This window comes from Melozone crissalis, unplaced genomic scaffold, assembly GCF_028551555.1.
Source record: "Melozone crissalis strain CALT ecotype California unplaced genomic scaffold, PUWL_Pcris_2 ptg000004l_1, whole genome shotgun sequence".
Lineage (NCBI taxonomy): Eukaryota > Metazoa > Chordata > Aves > Passeriformes > Passerellidae > Melozone > Melozone crissalis.
In genome coordinates, this window is record NW_026535782.1 from 43,524,457 (window position 1) to 43,539,107 (window position 14,651).

Consider the following 14,651-nt stretch of genomic DNA (forward strand, 5'->3'; position numbering starts at 1 on the left):
TCCACTGCCCTAAAATCTGCTCTGTCTTGCCTACATTTTTCTGCTTAATACTCCTGTTCTCACTGGACTATCCCCCTGTCAAACTCTAAAAAAAGAGCTGTTTCAGTTGTCATCTCCACCTCAAATACATCAAGGGGTTTTCAGCCAGGCTCTCTCAGAGTTTGTTTGCCTGCATAGCACAGAGTTATCCCTTTCAGAGTTTTCTTAAGGCTTACTCAAGTCAATCCCCTTAGGCTCATAAAATGTTTTTCTTGCTAGTTCTTGGTCTCCTTCCAAGCTGTCAATAACTTTCTAGGAACACGATGCCTGGGACTTAGTGTGGTTCTCCTCACTGTGGATGACAAATGGTGGTAAAGGCAAGGAAAGGTCTTTGGCTGATGTTGCCATGATGCAAAAGGAAATGGTTCTCTGGGAAATCTCAGGCTCAGAGTGAGCCTGACAGGCACAGGGAAGAGTGGAGATGGTCAAGGCTCACAGTTACCTCTAGCCATACCTGAGTGCAGCAGTTGGTTCATAGCACTTTGCCATGTGTATTCCCCATATCAGGCACTGTGCCAGGTGCAGTGCCCCAGCTGACAATCACATCATGGAAATGGAAATCATGCAATAAAACTTTCTTGTCTGTGGTAAATATCCATCCCACAGCTTTACAAGACATATAGAGTACTCTGCAAAGCAGCCCTGGCTGTTGGTCTTTGTTTCTCCACATAAGAGAAACTGAAGGGAGGGAAATTTCCCATGAGGACTCAGAAGTGAAAGATCTGAGCAGGGCAGAGCTACTGCTACTCATCTCCCCCCTGCAAATTCCCTGCTCTTTCTGAGTGCAGAGAAAAGGCTGTTGCTATAGAAACCAGTGGGGAAAATGTACATTATATCATGTTTTATACACTTTTTCAAGGAGATCCTTTAATCTGAGCCTGCCACTGTGTAATTTTACAGAAACAATAATGCCAATAAAGCCCCTGAATGTAACAGTGATTTCAAATCAAATTAAATAATCATCAGTTACTTCAAAACCACTTTTTCTTGTAACCTTCTACCCTAGCCAAGATACTAAGACAGGGTTAGCAAAGCAGCTCATAATAAGGTAGATGACGGGAGAGTAAATCTAAGGCAGAAAAAGGTGTAATGAGAGGTGGAGGGTGGGTTCTATGCAGCAGTAAGCAGCGGCTAACATTTGAGGAAGGAAAAGAAGGCTAAATAAAATGTCTTCTTTTTGACTTGTGTGTAGAGAAGCATGAAATAAAGATGAAAGGTACATTTTATAGCTTACATTCTAGCCTATCTTTTCGATTATTTACCTGGACAACCTCCTGTGGCTCACCCTTTGTGAGCACCCTTTTGAAGCTCTCTTCTGCTGCCCTTTAAAAAATTATCCCACCGTTTCCTACTTGCCTTTGTGAAAGACCTTTGACCTCTCAAACAATCAGACATATTGGACCCCAGGGTCTCAGGGAGGCAATGCTCTTTGTGAGGCTGCATCATGAAAGCCTCTCTAACATCAGGCTGGCCTGGTGGCAGCAGCTCTCGTGGGGATCCTTCATAAGAGAAGCCTAATTTAATCCTTTGGATGTCAAAACAGGCCTTCATTCTGTGCTCTCCACCCTCAGATTGTTTTTTACTTAATTCACCAGGATCACTATTTCCTTCCTGATTAGTGCTGACCCTGTGACTTGATTAGATTTTTGCCAATATTTATAGTAGCTCCTATGTGTTGATTGGTAATTTCTTCAGGACAAGGACTATCTTGCTGTGTTGAGCAATATAAAAAACAAATCTTAGTCTTGTTCCAGGGCTGTGATTGATCCTCAACTGGGTCCCTGCTTGTTGTCCTGAAAGTATATACACAAAAACCCTAAGCAAGGCTTTGCATCACTAGTGACAGGGTTTATATACTGCAATGTAGGATGAGGTAGCTGTGGGAACAAAGCAAATTAATTACACCAGGTAAGACCAAGTAAGGGTACTCTTAGCATCTCTTCCAGACAGATTCCTTTCTCCAGACCTGCCCTTAGTCCTGTGCATTTTCATGACTTCTTGGGTTGCAGTAAGTTCCATGCAGGTCTCTTGAATCTTAAAGGAAAAAAAAAAATAAAAGAAAGTTAAAAAAAGAAAAAGAGGTGGTTTCTCTTTTTGGTGGTGCCTCTGAGACCTGGCTGTAGGCCTCTTCTTTGCTTCTTTCAGGGTCTCTCAGTTTTTGAACACACATAATAAGAGTTTCCCATAAAGCTCTTCCCTTTTCTGTTCTATAGCCAGATGCATTCAGTGGTTAGCAGGAAAGAAACAATTCCTCTATCCTCTTCCTGCCTTGCCTTGTGTCCCCTATGCAGGAAGGTAGCCTTGCTCTCTGCTTCCCAGTCCCTGGCCTTTCCACAGGACATAATGGCTGCTAACTGTGAATAAACAATTGATACACATACTGTCTGGTTTAGGGGCTGTAAGCACTTTTAGAGCCCAAATAAGATATAGATATTAATAGAATGACTGTAATGATGCAATAAAAGAAAAAAAAAATGTCCTCAGGAGCATGAAAATCTAACTTCAAAAGCAATTACCATCAGTAACAAAATGCAATGAGAAGACTAGGATTACTTTAATAAGATTATCTGCTTATTGCCATTTGTTTTTGTGGGTGACTGTAATGCTGCTTCACCTTCATTCCCAGCCAGTTTCTCAGATGCTTCTCACCTTGAGCATTAGCTGGCCCAGTTGGACTATGCACTGGCATTTCTGTGACATCCAGCATATGTGAGCACCTGCTCTTTGGTCTTCAGCCTCCCCTACACTGGTGCCTCTTTTGTCACTGCAATGTTGCTTTTCAGTGCTGGGTGGCTTTGTGTCCTTGGTGGAAGAGGCAGGAACAGGAGAAGATGGAAGGGTGTGGAAATCTGGTGTCTTTGTGGAGATGGAAAGACTGTGTTTGTGGAGGTGTGGAAAAGTAAGGAAAATAATGGTAAGGTCAGTGTTATAAGACAAGGACAGAGACTTGATTTTGAAGGCTCTTTAAAAGTTCAGCTTTATCCTGCAGGCCTGGGAGAGCAGGTGCAGGGTCAGTAAGGAAGTGCATGGTCTATAGGGCAAGGAGTTCTCATTTGGTATTCCAGGGTCCCTTAACCCAGTCAACATCCATTATTTATGCCTTTCTGACTCCAACTTCAAACCCACTCATGTCCTTGAGGCACTTGGGTGGGGAGTCAGTCGGGTGGTGAGGATGTGCTCAGAGGGACCAGGACTCACAGAAGTGGGAGGTACACATGGTAACCTGGAGAGATTGCTGAGGTAAACAGTGATGTCTCTGCAGAGACTACGTTAAATTGCACCAGGGATCAACACGTCAGCTCTGTGCAGGGAGGAGAGAGTTGTTGTTCTCTCATTTTGGAGGCAGCTCAGGGAAAAGTAACTGTCTGCCTCTGCAGATATCTGTATATATAAGTTAGTGGTCAAAAAGGTGATTGATAGATAGATATGGGTATAGACCCAGTTCTGTTCTGAACAGGAAAATGTGTAGCCCCTGGCATCTGGAGGACATAAAAGGCTCTTCCAGAACTCACTGGAGAACTAATCAGGGCTCTCAATCCAGAACTCACTTACCTAGATTCACCTGCACAACATAAACACAGCACCTTCCTCATTGTTCTTGGAGAAATTTAAAAAAAACAACAACAACCAAACAACCAAACCAGGACACAGCTAATAAATAAATCAGATTTAATCAAAACCATATACATATTTATAGATAGGGAGGGAGATGTGGTCAGAAAGGTGCTGCCCTGGCGACAGGAATAAAAGAACAGTGTATTTTACCAATACAGTACCAATGAAGGGTGGAGTTGATAAATGAATAGGGGACTTTGAATCCCAGAGGCTAATTTTTACAGACAATCATAATTCTTGGTTTCCTGTCAAATTATAGCACAAACTAGCTCACAGCTCTGCCCAGGACACAGCAAGGCAGATGCAGCCAAACACAGAACTTGAGGGTGAGGGAGGGACAATATATCTGGAGGTCTTTCTGAGGTATTTATAACATATATATTCTACTGTTGTTTACTGTCTTGGGGCCATGCTTTGCCCACAGATATGTGTGCACACATCTCATTCCAGTCAGTAAGAGTGGCAAGCTCACATTTAAGAGAATATATCGGACTTTGTGGGAGAACAGGAGCTCATCAAACAACAGATCCAGAAGCAGAACAGGGAGAGGACTGAAGATAAGGAAGCCTGAGAAAGGAAAGAAGTGAATGGACAGCCCCAGATGTATCTGACCAGTCAGTTCAATCCTGTTTGAACAGCCAGGACAAAGCTTCTGTTCTGAAGGACTTCTGCAGTGCAAATGATCAAGGCAACCTTTACTGGACAGTGAGGGAAACCATGAACAAAATTACTAGAAGCATGTCAGCAGAAGAAATATGAAGGAGCTGGCCCCATAACCATTCGGTTCTTATTTTTGAAAAAGAATCCAATCCTGCCTCAGAAATGGTCTGATTCTACATATAAGCCTGGTCACCCTCAACTGATACAGGCAGAGAAAGGAATTATTAGTTCAGTGGCCAGAAAGGCAAAGAGTGGCATTTGTATTATGAAACTCAGAATTGGTGTGGCTGCTTTGAGAAACAACATCACACCAGGCTTGCAAAGCAGCCAAATGCATTGGCTTTTTGCAGAATAATTTCACTTTCAGTCAATGTATGTATTAGAAAGTGTTACAGATGAAAACCACCTTTCACTGGTAGAAAGCAGACACTGTTTAATATCAAATGCGCTTGCCATCTGATTTTGCTAAAAACCCACCCCCAGACAATAAAAAAAACCCAACAAATCTCAAAAAAAACTATAATACAAACCAACAATCATATCAATGTCAAATGGTAACTGTTTCATCAAACATAAAACCAAATTCTTAACGCAGGTGCCCTCAGAAGTAAGTGAAAGTCATGCATCCGTATATAGAGTCCACTCCCAATCTGGGAATGCTTGTTAAGACTGCTGCTCTTTGAAATGCAAGTCCCACTTTTTAAAAGGAGAGCTCCACACATGCATGCACACGTGCACTTGGGCACACAGAGATACACACACACACACACACACACACATATAACCTTCTCTCTCTTAGCAAGAGCTGCATGCTGGGTCACTGTTAATGCTGTGCATTTTTGATCTATTTTCTTTGTAATGATAAGGTTGAAATGTCTTCACTTCTTAGGACTCTATTTTTCAAACAAAAAAGGGAATGAAGAGGAGCTACATTACAAAGACAAAAAAATGCACTTGTATCTCAGCTATATGATTATTCCCAGTCCTCTTCAAGGTTGATGTTATCTACATATGTGACTCAGCAGAATCCACAGCAAGTTATCCTTTCTCCATGTTGGGTTTTCTCAATAAACCCCATGAGCCTGTTCTTTGCTTCCACAGACCATTTTTCTTTAAGGCACTGCACATGGATGTTGTCTTCAGACAGAAGCGCAAGCCTCCTTCACTGGACTGTGCATTTCTCTCTCTCCCTGGACTGCCCTTCCCTGAGAACTTTTGATTTGATGTACTTCAGGTCGCTGTTGACACTTGGCCGGCGAGCGAAGGGAGAGATCATGCCATAGGCATCCATGTCCTTGACTCGGCGCATCCGGAAGGATTTCTGCTGGAAAGTGTCACCATACTGGATGGAGATTTTCCTGTGGAGGGAAGGGCTCATCTCATGAGGTAGCTTGGCCATGCTGAAGAGGACATAAAACATCTCATCCACATTGGTGTTCTTCTTGGCCGACACTTCGAAGTAAGCACAGTTTTCATCACTGGAGACAAGATTCTCACCTTCGTCAGTGCGTACCTTGCGGAAGATTTCACTGTGGTCATTTTTGTTGCCACAGATGACCATGGGGAGGTCAGCTGATTCCTTGGTCTTGTTCTTCAGGCAGGATTTCACCTCAAGGATCTGTTTCTGGAGTCGCTTGACCTCATCAAAGGATTCTCTATTGTCCAGGCTGAACACCAGGATGAAAACATCCCCTGCAATTAAAAAAATATATATACTGTAAAGGCTTGTTGGTCACAGTCAGTTTCAGATGAGCAAATTTTTAAAAAGCAATTATTTTATTTCCATCTCCTCCCCATATTTTTTGTTTGGTCCTTTGGCACCTATTCACTCAGTTGTACTTTAGTTCTTCTCATTTAACTCCCCACATCTTTCTATAGTACTATGGAAAAGACTTTTGGTTATGATGTTACTCCAATCATATCCAGTTGCATTCCTAGTTTGCACTGGGCTTGCAAGTTATTGCCTGCTTTTATCTTTTTTGTAGATATGTTTCTATCTCAGCTCTGCTGCACTGCTCTTCTTTTTATTTCCTTTCATTTGTATCTCTGTGTAAAACACATCCTCTTCTGACACCAGAAAGAGTGGAGAGCTGGTAGCCACCCTTTGATTACACAATACATGAAGGTACACCTGAACTGAAGGTTTATGGCTAATCACTCCTGAACACCCAAGTCAGGAATGAGAGGTTTTTCAGTGCACTCTGCTGTCATTGCATTTCCTCAAGAGAAGCAGACCATGAAAAAATAATACATAATGACACACATCCCCTGGCATTTCCTTTTGACATTTCCTGACTTACAATTCCTTGTAGAAGGAATAGAAAATAGAAATAGCAATAGGAATAGGAAGTAGAAAATAAGGCAAATCATTGGCTGTTGAATGACATTTGTGTGGAACGTGCTAAGAGAGCTTTCAGGGACTAAAGCGTACATTCACATCCCAGAAACTGGTTCTAGGACCTCACTGAATATGGATTGTAGCCTTGTCAGATGTGAATGTCATGTTTCATTGGCCAGTTAGAAAGGTGGATAGTGAATCCAGAAAGGTGTGTTGTGAGCTGTGGCTGAATATACATCTACTCTCACTTTTGTAATTAAAACATATATTTTAGCTCAAACAGGAATGGCTTGACAGTGAGAAGAGGCAAAATGGTGCCACCATTTCCCCTTCTTTTGTCTTTAAACACATTTGATTAGATGCAGATTAAGGAGAAAGGGTAAAAGTAAAGCTAACCTTCTACTGTAATATTAAATCAAGTAAATCAGGCTGGAAATTTTCAGAATAAAAAAAATCCTTGGGACTTTCTTGGTTAGAATTCCCTTCCTGTGCATTTTATATTTATTTTTCACTGTATGTGTCCTACAACAACATGCTTAATTTGCCCTTTGCTGCTCTTTATACCCACAGAATTGCATTCAACCATTTATTTGTGACATCAGTAAAAGTACGAAGCAGGAGGGGAAGGTAGATGGATTAGGGAAAACCTCAATTTTAGACCTTCACTCACTGGACTTCTCTACTGTGGCTAATGCATTCCTTATAGTGCTGGGAACACGCCAGCCAGGAAATATGACTCTATAGAAATGCATCTTGCAGTAAATCAAGCAGTCCCTTTAGCTATGTCCCAAAAACCAGTCATCCCCAGGCTACACGTTTCAAGCTAATGTCTGTCCTTATGACCTTCCCCCTGACTTTCAGACCTGTTAGGATGGAAAGCCTCCTCATGGCAGGGAAAGGGTGATTCCCAGAGGTGTCCAGGATGTCCAGCTGATACATGTCTCCCCGTATGTTGTAGACCTTGCGATGGAAGTCCTCAATGGTGGGAGTGTACTGATCCTCGAAGCGGCCGTTGAGGAAGCGAGAGACGATGGAGCTTTTCCCCACCCTGGAGGCTCCCAGCACCACCATGCGGTACGAGTTCTTGGCTGGCACGTTCAGGTTGCAGTTTCCTCCAGACAGTGTCTTCATCATTGCTTGGTCCTGAAAGAGGAAATAGCAGAGTTGGAAGAAAGATCACAAACCAAATGGAGGGTAAAATAAGGCAGCTCCTCACCACCAGCTTGCCAAAGAGCACTCTGGAGCACAGTCCTGCACAGCAGAGCAATCAGTGGTTCATACAGAGATTTTTTTCACTGGAAATGCTTAAACTTTCCAGTCTCATTTTCAGTGAGTGTTTTTTTGTTTCAGTTTGGTTTTGTTTTATTGTTTTTGTTGCTCTTTCTTTTCTTTTAAAGTAGTATAAAAATGAAGGCATTTACACTGAAAATAACATGCTTTTGAATTATAATTTGCTGTCACATTTAAACATTAAGGGCTGAATTTATCAGCTGCTCTTCATCTGAGACACCAAGTTCCTTCCCACCATCTGTGTCACACATTTTACCAGATTTTTCAGTAGAACTTGGTTCTCATTTAGATACATAAACACAGAGGTCTGATTCCCCAATATACTACAGCCACTGCAGTTGCTATTAGAACCTATATTGCTTCATGTGGTGGCCTAAATAGGAGCTGTGCTTAATACTAATTTTCTGAGATCAGCCAAAAGTCAGACAGAAACAAGAATCATGCTTAAGATCAGTGCAAGCTAGACATCTCAGTAACTTTAACTGGCCCCATGCAATATTAATTACTGATGCGGGGAGCATGAGCCACAAAACAGCACTGGCTGGTGATAAATTCAAAGATCTGTGCCTCCAGTAACCTTTTAGAAAACAGCTTTTAATTCTGCTGTTTGGCCTGGTAGTGTGGGAACTCCCTATAAGCAAACTATCATTGTTGCAGCAGGATGGCTGTCAATGGGTGGAACTGCAGAAACACTGATTTTTTTAGGAGCTCCAGTCTTTATACATGCAGATGTTGCAGGTGCCACTGGCTTTGCCAAGCACGGGTGCTAAGTACAAGCAGGAGAAAAGATGAAGGACAGCCATCTTAAATAGCTATTAGACAAGATTTCCAACCCATGACATCTAAAATGAGTCTAGAGACTCTTGAGACTGCATTTTGACATAGCACTCAGATGCAGAAAACTTTGGTAGGAAAGAAAAAGTGCTGCTCAGACTATTTTAGTGTACCAGTTCAAATGAACTGTGTGATGAAATAAAAATACAGCCCCTGTGTGGGGAAAGCTGACTGTTACAGCAAAGGAGGCACACTTTGGACTGAGTTTATTTTGGTTACTATGTTCTTATTAAAGAATATTCAAGTTCCCACTGTGCCATTTACTTAACTTAGGTGTTGTTTATTTAATATTACAATGCAAGTACTTTATGTACACAGAAACATAATTTCTGGGTCCAGATCTGGATTCCTATCTTTCCCTTGAGTGACTTTTATCTCCAAAGCTTTTATGTACCTGACAATTATCTCAGGGAAGAGCTTAAAATATTTTACTTTGTTTAACATGTGCTAAGCACTAAAGCAGCAGTGAAAATACAGTCACTGCTAAATAAAGAAGTCTCTGGAATTCTGATCCAGCATCATTACAAGCTCTGTGCTATAGCCCAAGGAAACAGCAAAACATGAGTATTTATTATTATTGCCATAATTTGCAGCACAACAATGGCATATTCAGCCCTACCTAATGCACAAAAGAAATGCAATGGTCTCCTTGGAGTAGCTTATACTCTGAATTACATTCAGAGGGCAGGACAGCCTAATATTAGAGCCAGATAAATGCCAGAACACAAATGGCATTTTTTTTGGATGGACACACACATGCAGAATTATGGTACTGTTGGGATTACTGTGGCAGAAATGACAGCAAGGGGCACAGCTGGTATTTGAACCGGATTCTGTGTTTTATTTACCACAGGACCTATCTCCAATAGTGCAGAAATACCATATTCAGTCTCTGAAACACTGCCATGTACACTATCCCTAGCCACTCCAATACAGTTTCGCATCCATGGGCAGACAAAATAAAAGCTTATTTTCACCCTCTGAGGCTTATTTATTTGGCAGAGAAGAGCAGGGAAACAGATGAGTTGTAAAAGCTACAAACTACTTTACCACCCAGGATCAGTATCTAGAGGTGAGGCAGCTCTCCAGGCCGTGATGGACCGGTGTAGCTGCATGAGGGCAAGTGGATTTTGTGGTTTACACCTGCTAGAGAGCAGTTCTGTACAATTCAGTGCAAAAGCATCTGGGAGAGAGCAGTTATGCATTTTGAGCAAATGCCTTTTATGTCCTGTACAGAACATGTGTGCTGAGGAACCTGATCACTTTACACTGTCTGTCCTTGTTCCACATGTCAAGGCATTCAGTCAAGAGGACTCCTGTGCTTTCTTAACTGCATTTCATTTCCCTCAAAGTAAAATATGCTTTCCAGCATTTCGATTTGTGGAGTTGCTACTCATCACCTCTGCTGCAAACCTGACTCAGAGCGTGCCATGGAACTGGGAGCTTCCATTTTTGTTTTGAGCCTTCTCTTTTATCCCCTCTGTTCAGTTTTTCTCTAGTTTAACACAGTCTTTCCTCCTCAGAAAAGGAATGAAACTTCAGCCTTGACACCCAAGAGTGGCAGGGTGGAGCACAGGGGCTCATACAGTGAAAAAGATTAAAGACAGTGGAAAGGAAATGGAGAGACACCACATGTTCATGTACTAAGTAAAGAAAAATCAATCAGAAGAGAATGAGGAGACAAACAACCTCCAGCTGGTTTTAATCTACATCTTTTCCTTCCAGTTTATTAAATGCTTAAGCATAGATTAATTCTCGGTGGTACCTTCTGCTTTATGTACTGGCTTGATGTTAGAAAGTTTATATTGGTACAGTGCAGGGATTTCAAAATGTTATAGACGTACAGTCAATTAATGTTATCTCTAAATAACACTAAATGAAGGGAAAAGCTCATTTGCCCAGAGAAAGCTGAAACCACACTCCAAAATCAGCATTAAACTCCATTTCTCTTGCCTCCTTGTGTTATCCTCTACCAGCTAAGCACCACTTCTCTTTTTATAGGCAGGCATCAGGATGAATGACAATGAACCTGCTTTTGTATGCTCTGGAGAGCACTTGTCTGAATGCCGGTGAGCTACTGACAAATTTGAGCCTGAGCACCTGTAGGGAGATACCTAAGGAAGATATTCTTTATTCACCCTACCCATAGCTATTGCACCTTAGTTCTCCACCCTCCCATTAGGGTGTATGCTCTCCCTACAACTCCCCATTCATGAATAGACTTCTGAACTACCTCCCTTGCACTCCTCTGTCTTCAGCTGCTGGTTGTGTCTCTGCCACCCCAGTGTTAATCATTGCACCCGGCTAAAAAGGACAAGACAGACACAAACTGTAACATGCATAACAGACCTGCCAGTTCTTACTCACTGCCAGTGTCCCTGTCATTTTCATGCACACCAGAAATCACTCCTGTGGCATGTTTGTTTCCTACTTTCACCGCAAACTCCGTGCTGATTTCTTACCTCTCTTTCCCAGGAGGAGCAGTCCTAGGTCTTGGTGCAGTCTGATGAAGCTGATAATTTTAATCAGAGGTGGCTGCTGTTGTAAAAGGCTGTTGTTCTGTGGATCCCACGCTGCTTGTTCTGGGCTCAGTTCTTCTTCAGTATTTCCCAAGAACTTAGCAGGATTGGGAAGGACCGCAGGGCTCCAGAGGGCGTTCCCCCATGGATGTAAGTACTGGATCAGGCAACCGACTTAGGCTCAAGAAGAGTCTCAGAATGGTGGCAGTTTTTCCCTTTGGGCAGATGAGCTCTTTTCCTCACAGGCTCAGTTCAAGAAAAGGAGAGGCAGAGTCTCTCCCTCTCTCACTGCCCTTTCTTGCAAGTTGTACTTTGTAGGCTCTACTGTGGGGAAAGAATTTCAGGAGCAGCACCTACTCGTGCAGGGTAGGGGGTGCATCCAGCTGGCCCACCCTGCCTCTGTGCTGCCTCAGATCCTCTGCAGAAAGATCAGGGTCGGCATGGAAGTTGGCTTTGGTGACCCTATGCTTCTCCAGATCTTGCCTGGCTCATCCCTTCCCACGGGCTTCTTTTCTTCTGGTCTGAGATTTGCTTTAAAATATTCTCTCTCTAGTATAAAAGGGGCTTTACATTTGCCAGTTAAGTCTTTTTTCCTTCCCTCCCTGCCCTTCTCCCTCTCTCTCTCACAACTACTGGCAAATTGCAGATTTTCTTTCTGTAGGACTCACAGATAATTGGCTCAACTCCTCCCTTGAAGTCAGTGTCAGACACAGGGGAAGGAGGGGTGCTGAGGGGGTGGGATTTTGTGCTTATTGGAAAAATCTTTTCCCCTCTAAACAGAAAGTTCATGTGCATTGCAGACTGCACATTCCCTGTCTTTTCACCAGAGACCTGTATGTATGCATGTGTGGGGAATGAGTTAGTGTATGTGTATGAGGGACACAGAGAATTCATTTACTTGGCAAGCTGCAAATTCATAAGCTGTTTCTAAAAGCTCTGTACTTCCCTGCTGGTTTTTTCTGTGAGACAGCAGCAGACAGACTCACTCCCCAAGTAAGGGCTTTCTGTCCATAATTTCTGTAAATCTTTTGCTGTATGGAATGCTTTCCCCTGTTTGCTCAACCTCAAGACATTTACATGGTTTGTTTAAGAAATAAGAATAATTTGTAACTGTTATTCTTTCATTAATATTTAAATAAATGAAAAACTAAACTAGGAATGAGTAATAGAAATGGTAAAAAGGTCAAACAAACTGAAAGTGTGTAGAACTGAAGCTCAGGAAAAAGAGAGAAACAATCTAAAAATAGGGTGAATTCAAGGCATTTGTTCAATCCCAAGTGAAACATGGTCACTGTTTATTTCATTGCTGATCTACTTGAATTTTTTGTTCTTCTTTTTGAACTGAAATAGTTTAGATCTATGAGTTTATTTTAAAATATGTCAAAAACTTGATTTTGAAAGATTTGAAATTAAATACTTCAGCATTTCCTACTTTAAACTCCTAATTGGGGGTGGAGCAGGAAAGGAAGAAAAACACAGTTATTTTCAGGGTATTTTGACAATAAGAAAATGGAAGAGAGGCACAGTCTTCCAAATGCGAACACAGTTTCAGCTCTCCCACAGTTCTCTCTCTTTTTTTTTTTTGTTTCCCCTGAGAAATTTACTCTTTGCTGAACGTAAAGATTCTTGCAACTACCGTGTATGTATCATCTCAAAGCCTCCTCCCCTCACCAATTCCTGCAGCTTTTGAGGAATTTCCAAGAAGCTTCACTTTCCTCAGAGTACAGGGATGTATCTCTTGCCACCCTTGGAATAAAGCTTCCCTCCTTTGCTCCTGGTGCTGCACTGAACCCATCCACAGCCATCCACAGCAACCACTGAGGAGGGTTCCACAGCTGTTGCAGGCACAGCCTGACATGCCTGTGAGTGTCTCTGTGCTCCCAGACCTCAAAGGATACAACACAGGCTGTGGGATGAGTCCAGCTGGAGCTGTCTGTGAGAGGAAGCAGCTCCCACTGAAGTCAGGGTCATGGTCATCCCAGGCAGGATGTGCATCTGGGGACTCACAGGCTAACACAAGGCAAAACAACATTGATCAAATTCGGGAAGCAGCAGATCCTGCAAAAAGCTTCATATTTTGGAAGAAGGGGCAGGACATGGCAGACCACCATTGAAATTTTGCAGCAGTACTGAACAGGTATTGGGTCATGAGCAGAAGTGAACTCGTTTTGGACCACAGTACCAGGTCTCCTTTGTCAGCTCCTGAGCCTTTTGGCAAAAGGTGGGAGAGTACTTTCATGGCTCAGACAAATTTTTGACTTAAGATATGATGCTTCCCATTTCTAAGTCAGTAGTTCAGATAAAACCTGGACCATTTCTGATGTCCTGTCAGCTCTTGTGTAGCTCAGATCCAAAGAGAGTGACCAGCATCCTGGTATTATTGCCATAGGAGCAGGAATGGCCACAGAACCCAGCAAAGTGAGATCCTGTGGTGCCCCAGAAAATAAACTCGTCTTTCATCCCTATGGCTCACGTGTCAAGTGTACCAAGTTCTCTACCAAGAAAGAAGTGTAGTCATAGTGGAGACCATCTCATCAGCCTGGAATTTCAGCCTACTCATGCTCTTTTGTAAACCAGATGCAAAACTCATGGCTTCCTGGCTTCACCCAGCCCAAACTCCTACTCAGCCATTCTCTCCAGCATTTCAAATAACCAATCAAGTTCTTCAAATGGTGATAAAATAAAATAAGAACATTCTTAACTAGGCACCTTAGCTTTATTTGATATCTTACCAAACAGCTAGTAAAATAATAAATTCCTTTTGAGGTAATAATTTTTGAGAGATAATTGCTAACTATGAGACTTCAGAGGCTTGAAAGACATTGTTTTGCTTTTTGGGCTGGTGTTTTTTGTTTTATTACTTCTGGTGTACTCTTAAGGAGTTGACAAAAAGCTGGGTTTCATACTTTCCCTCAGGGCTCAGGAGACGAGAGGTCAAAAAATCCCTACTTTTTCAAAAGACATCATCCCATGATTGGCTCTGGTGGAGAAGTCACATTACATCTGCCCTCCTCTGAGGAGGAGGGATGGCAGCACCTCTTTGTTTTGAGGCTTATAAAGGGAATAAGTGAATCAGAGAGACAAAGTCTCAGCCAAACAAGAGAAGTTCCCAGTCTCAGCAGTTTCCTCTGATTAGTCAGAGACCATCAGACTTTCTTAAATTTGCAGATATTTTTCAATTTAAAAGACAGGCTAGCAATGTATTAGTCTCTAGAGGCATTTCTCCCTCCCACTCCTCCAGTCTGTAAAGAAAGCCTAAATGAGGTTTTTATCCAGCTAAGCCTGTTTAGGAGGATGACAGACAGTGGTTGCAGAGAACCACCACTGCTATGAAGGGCTGTGCCTGCCTTGCTGAA

General features: G+C 42.4%; 1 protein-coding gene across 1 annotated transcript; it reads right to left on the reverse strand.

Moving 5' to 3' along the window:
• Positions 1-4,438: 4,438 nt before the first annotated feature.
• RASD2 (RASD family member 2) lies at positions 4,439-11,986 on the reverse strand. Its single transcript, XM_054273935.1, has 3 exons — positions 11,239-11,986; positions 7,516-7,795; positions 4,439-6,006 (listed from the first exon to the last, which is right to left on the reverse strand). Exons 2-3 carry the CDS (start codon positions 7,784-7,786, stop codon positions 5,477-5,479), a joined length of 801 nt encoding a protein of 266 aa, XP_054129910.1. The 5' UTR covers positions 7,787-7,795; positions 11,239-11,986; the 3' UTR covers positions 4,439-5,476.
• Between the last annotated feature and the right edge of the window lie 2,665 nt (positions 11,987-14,651).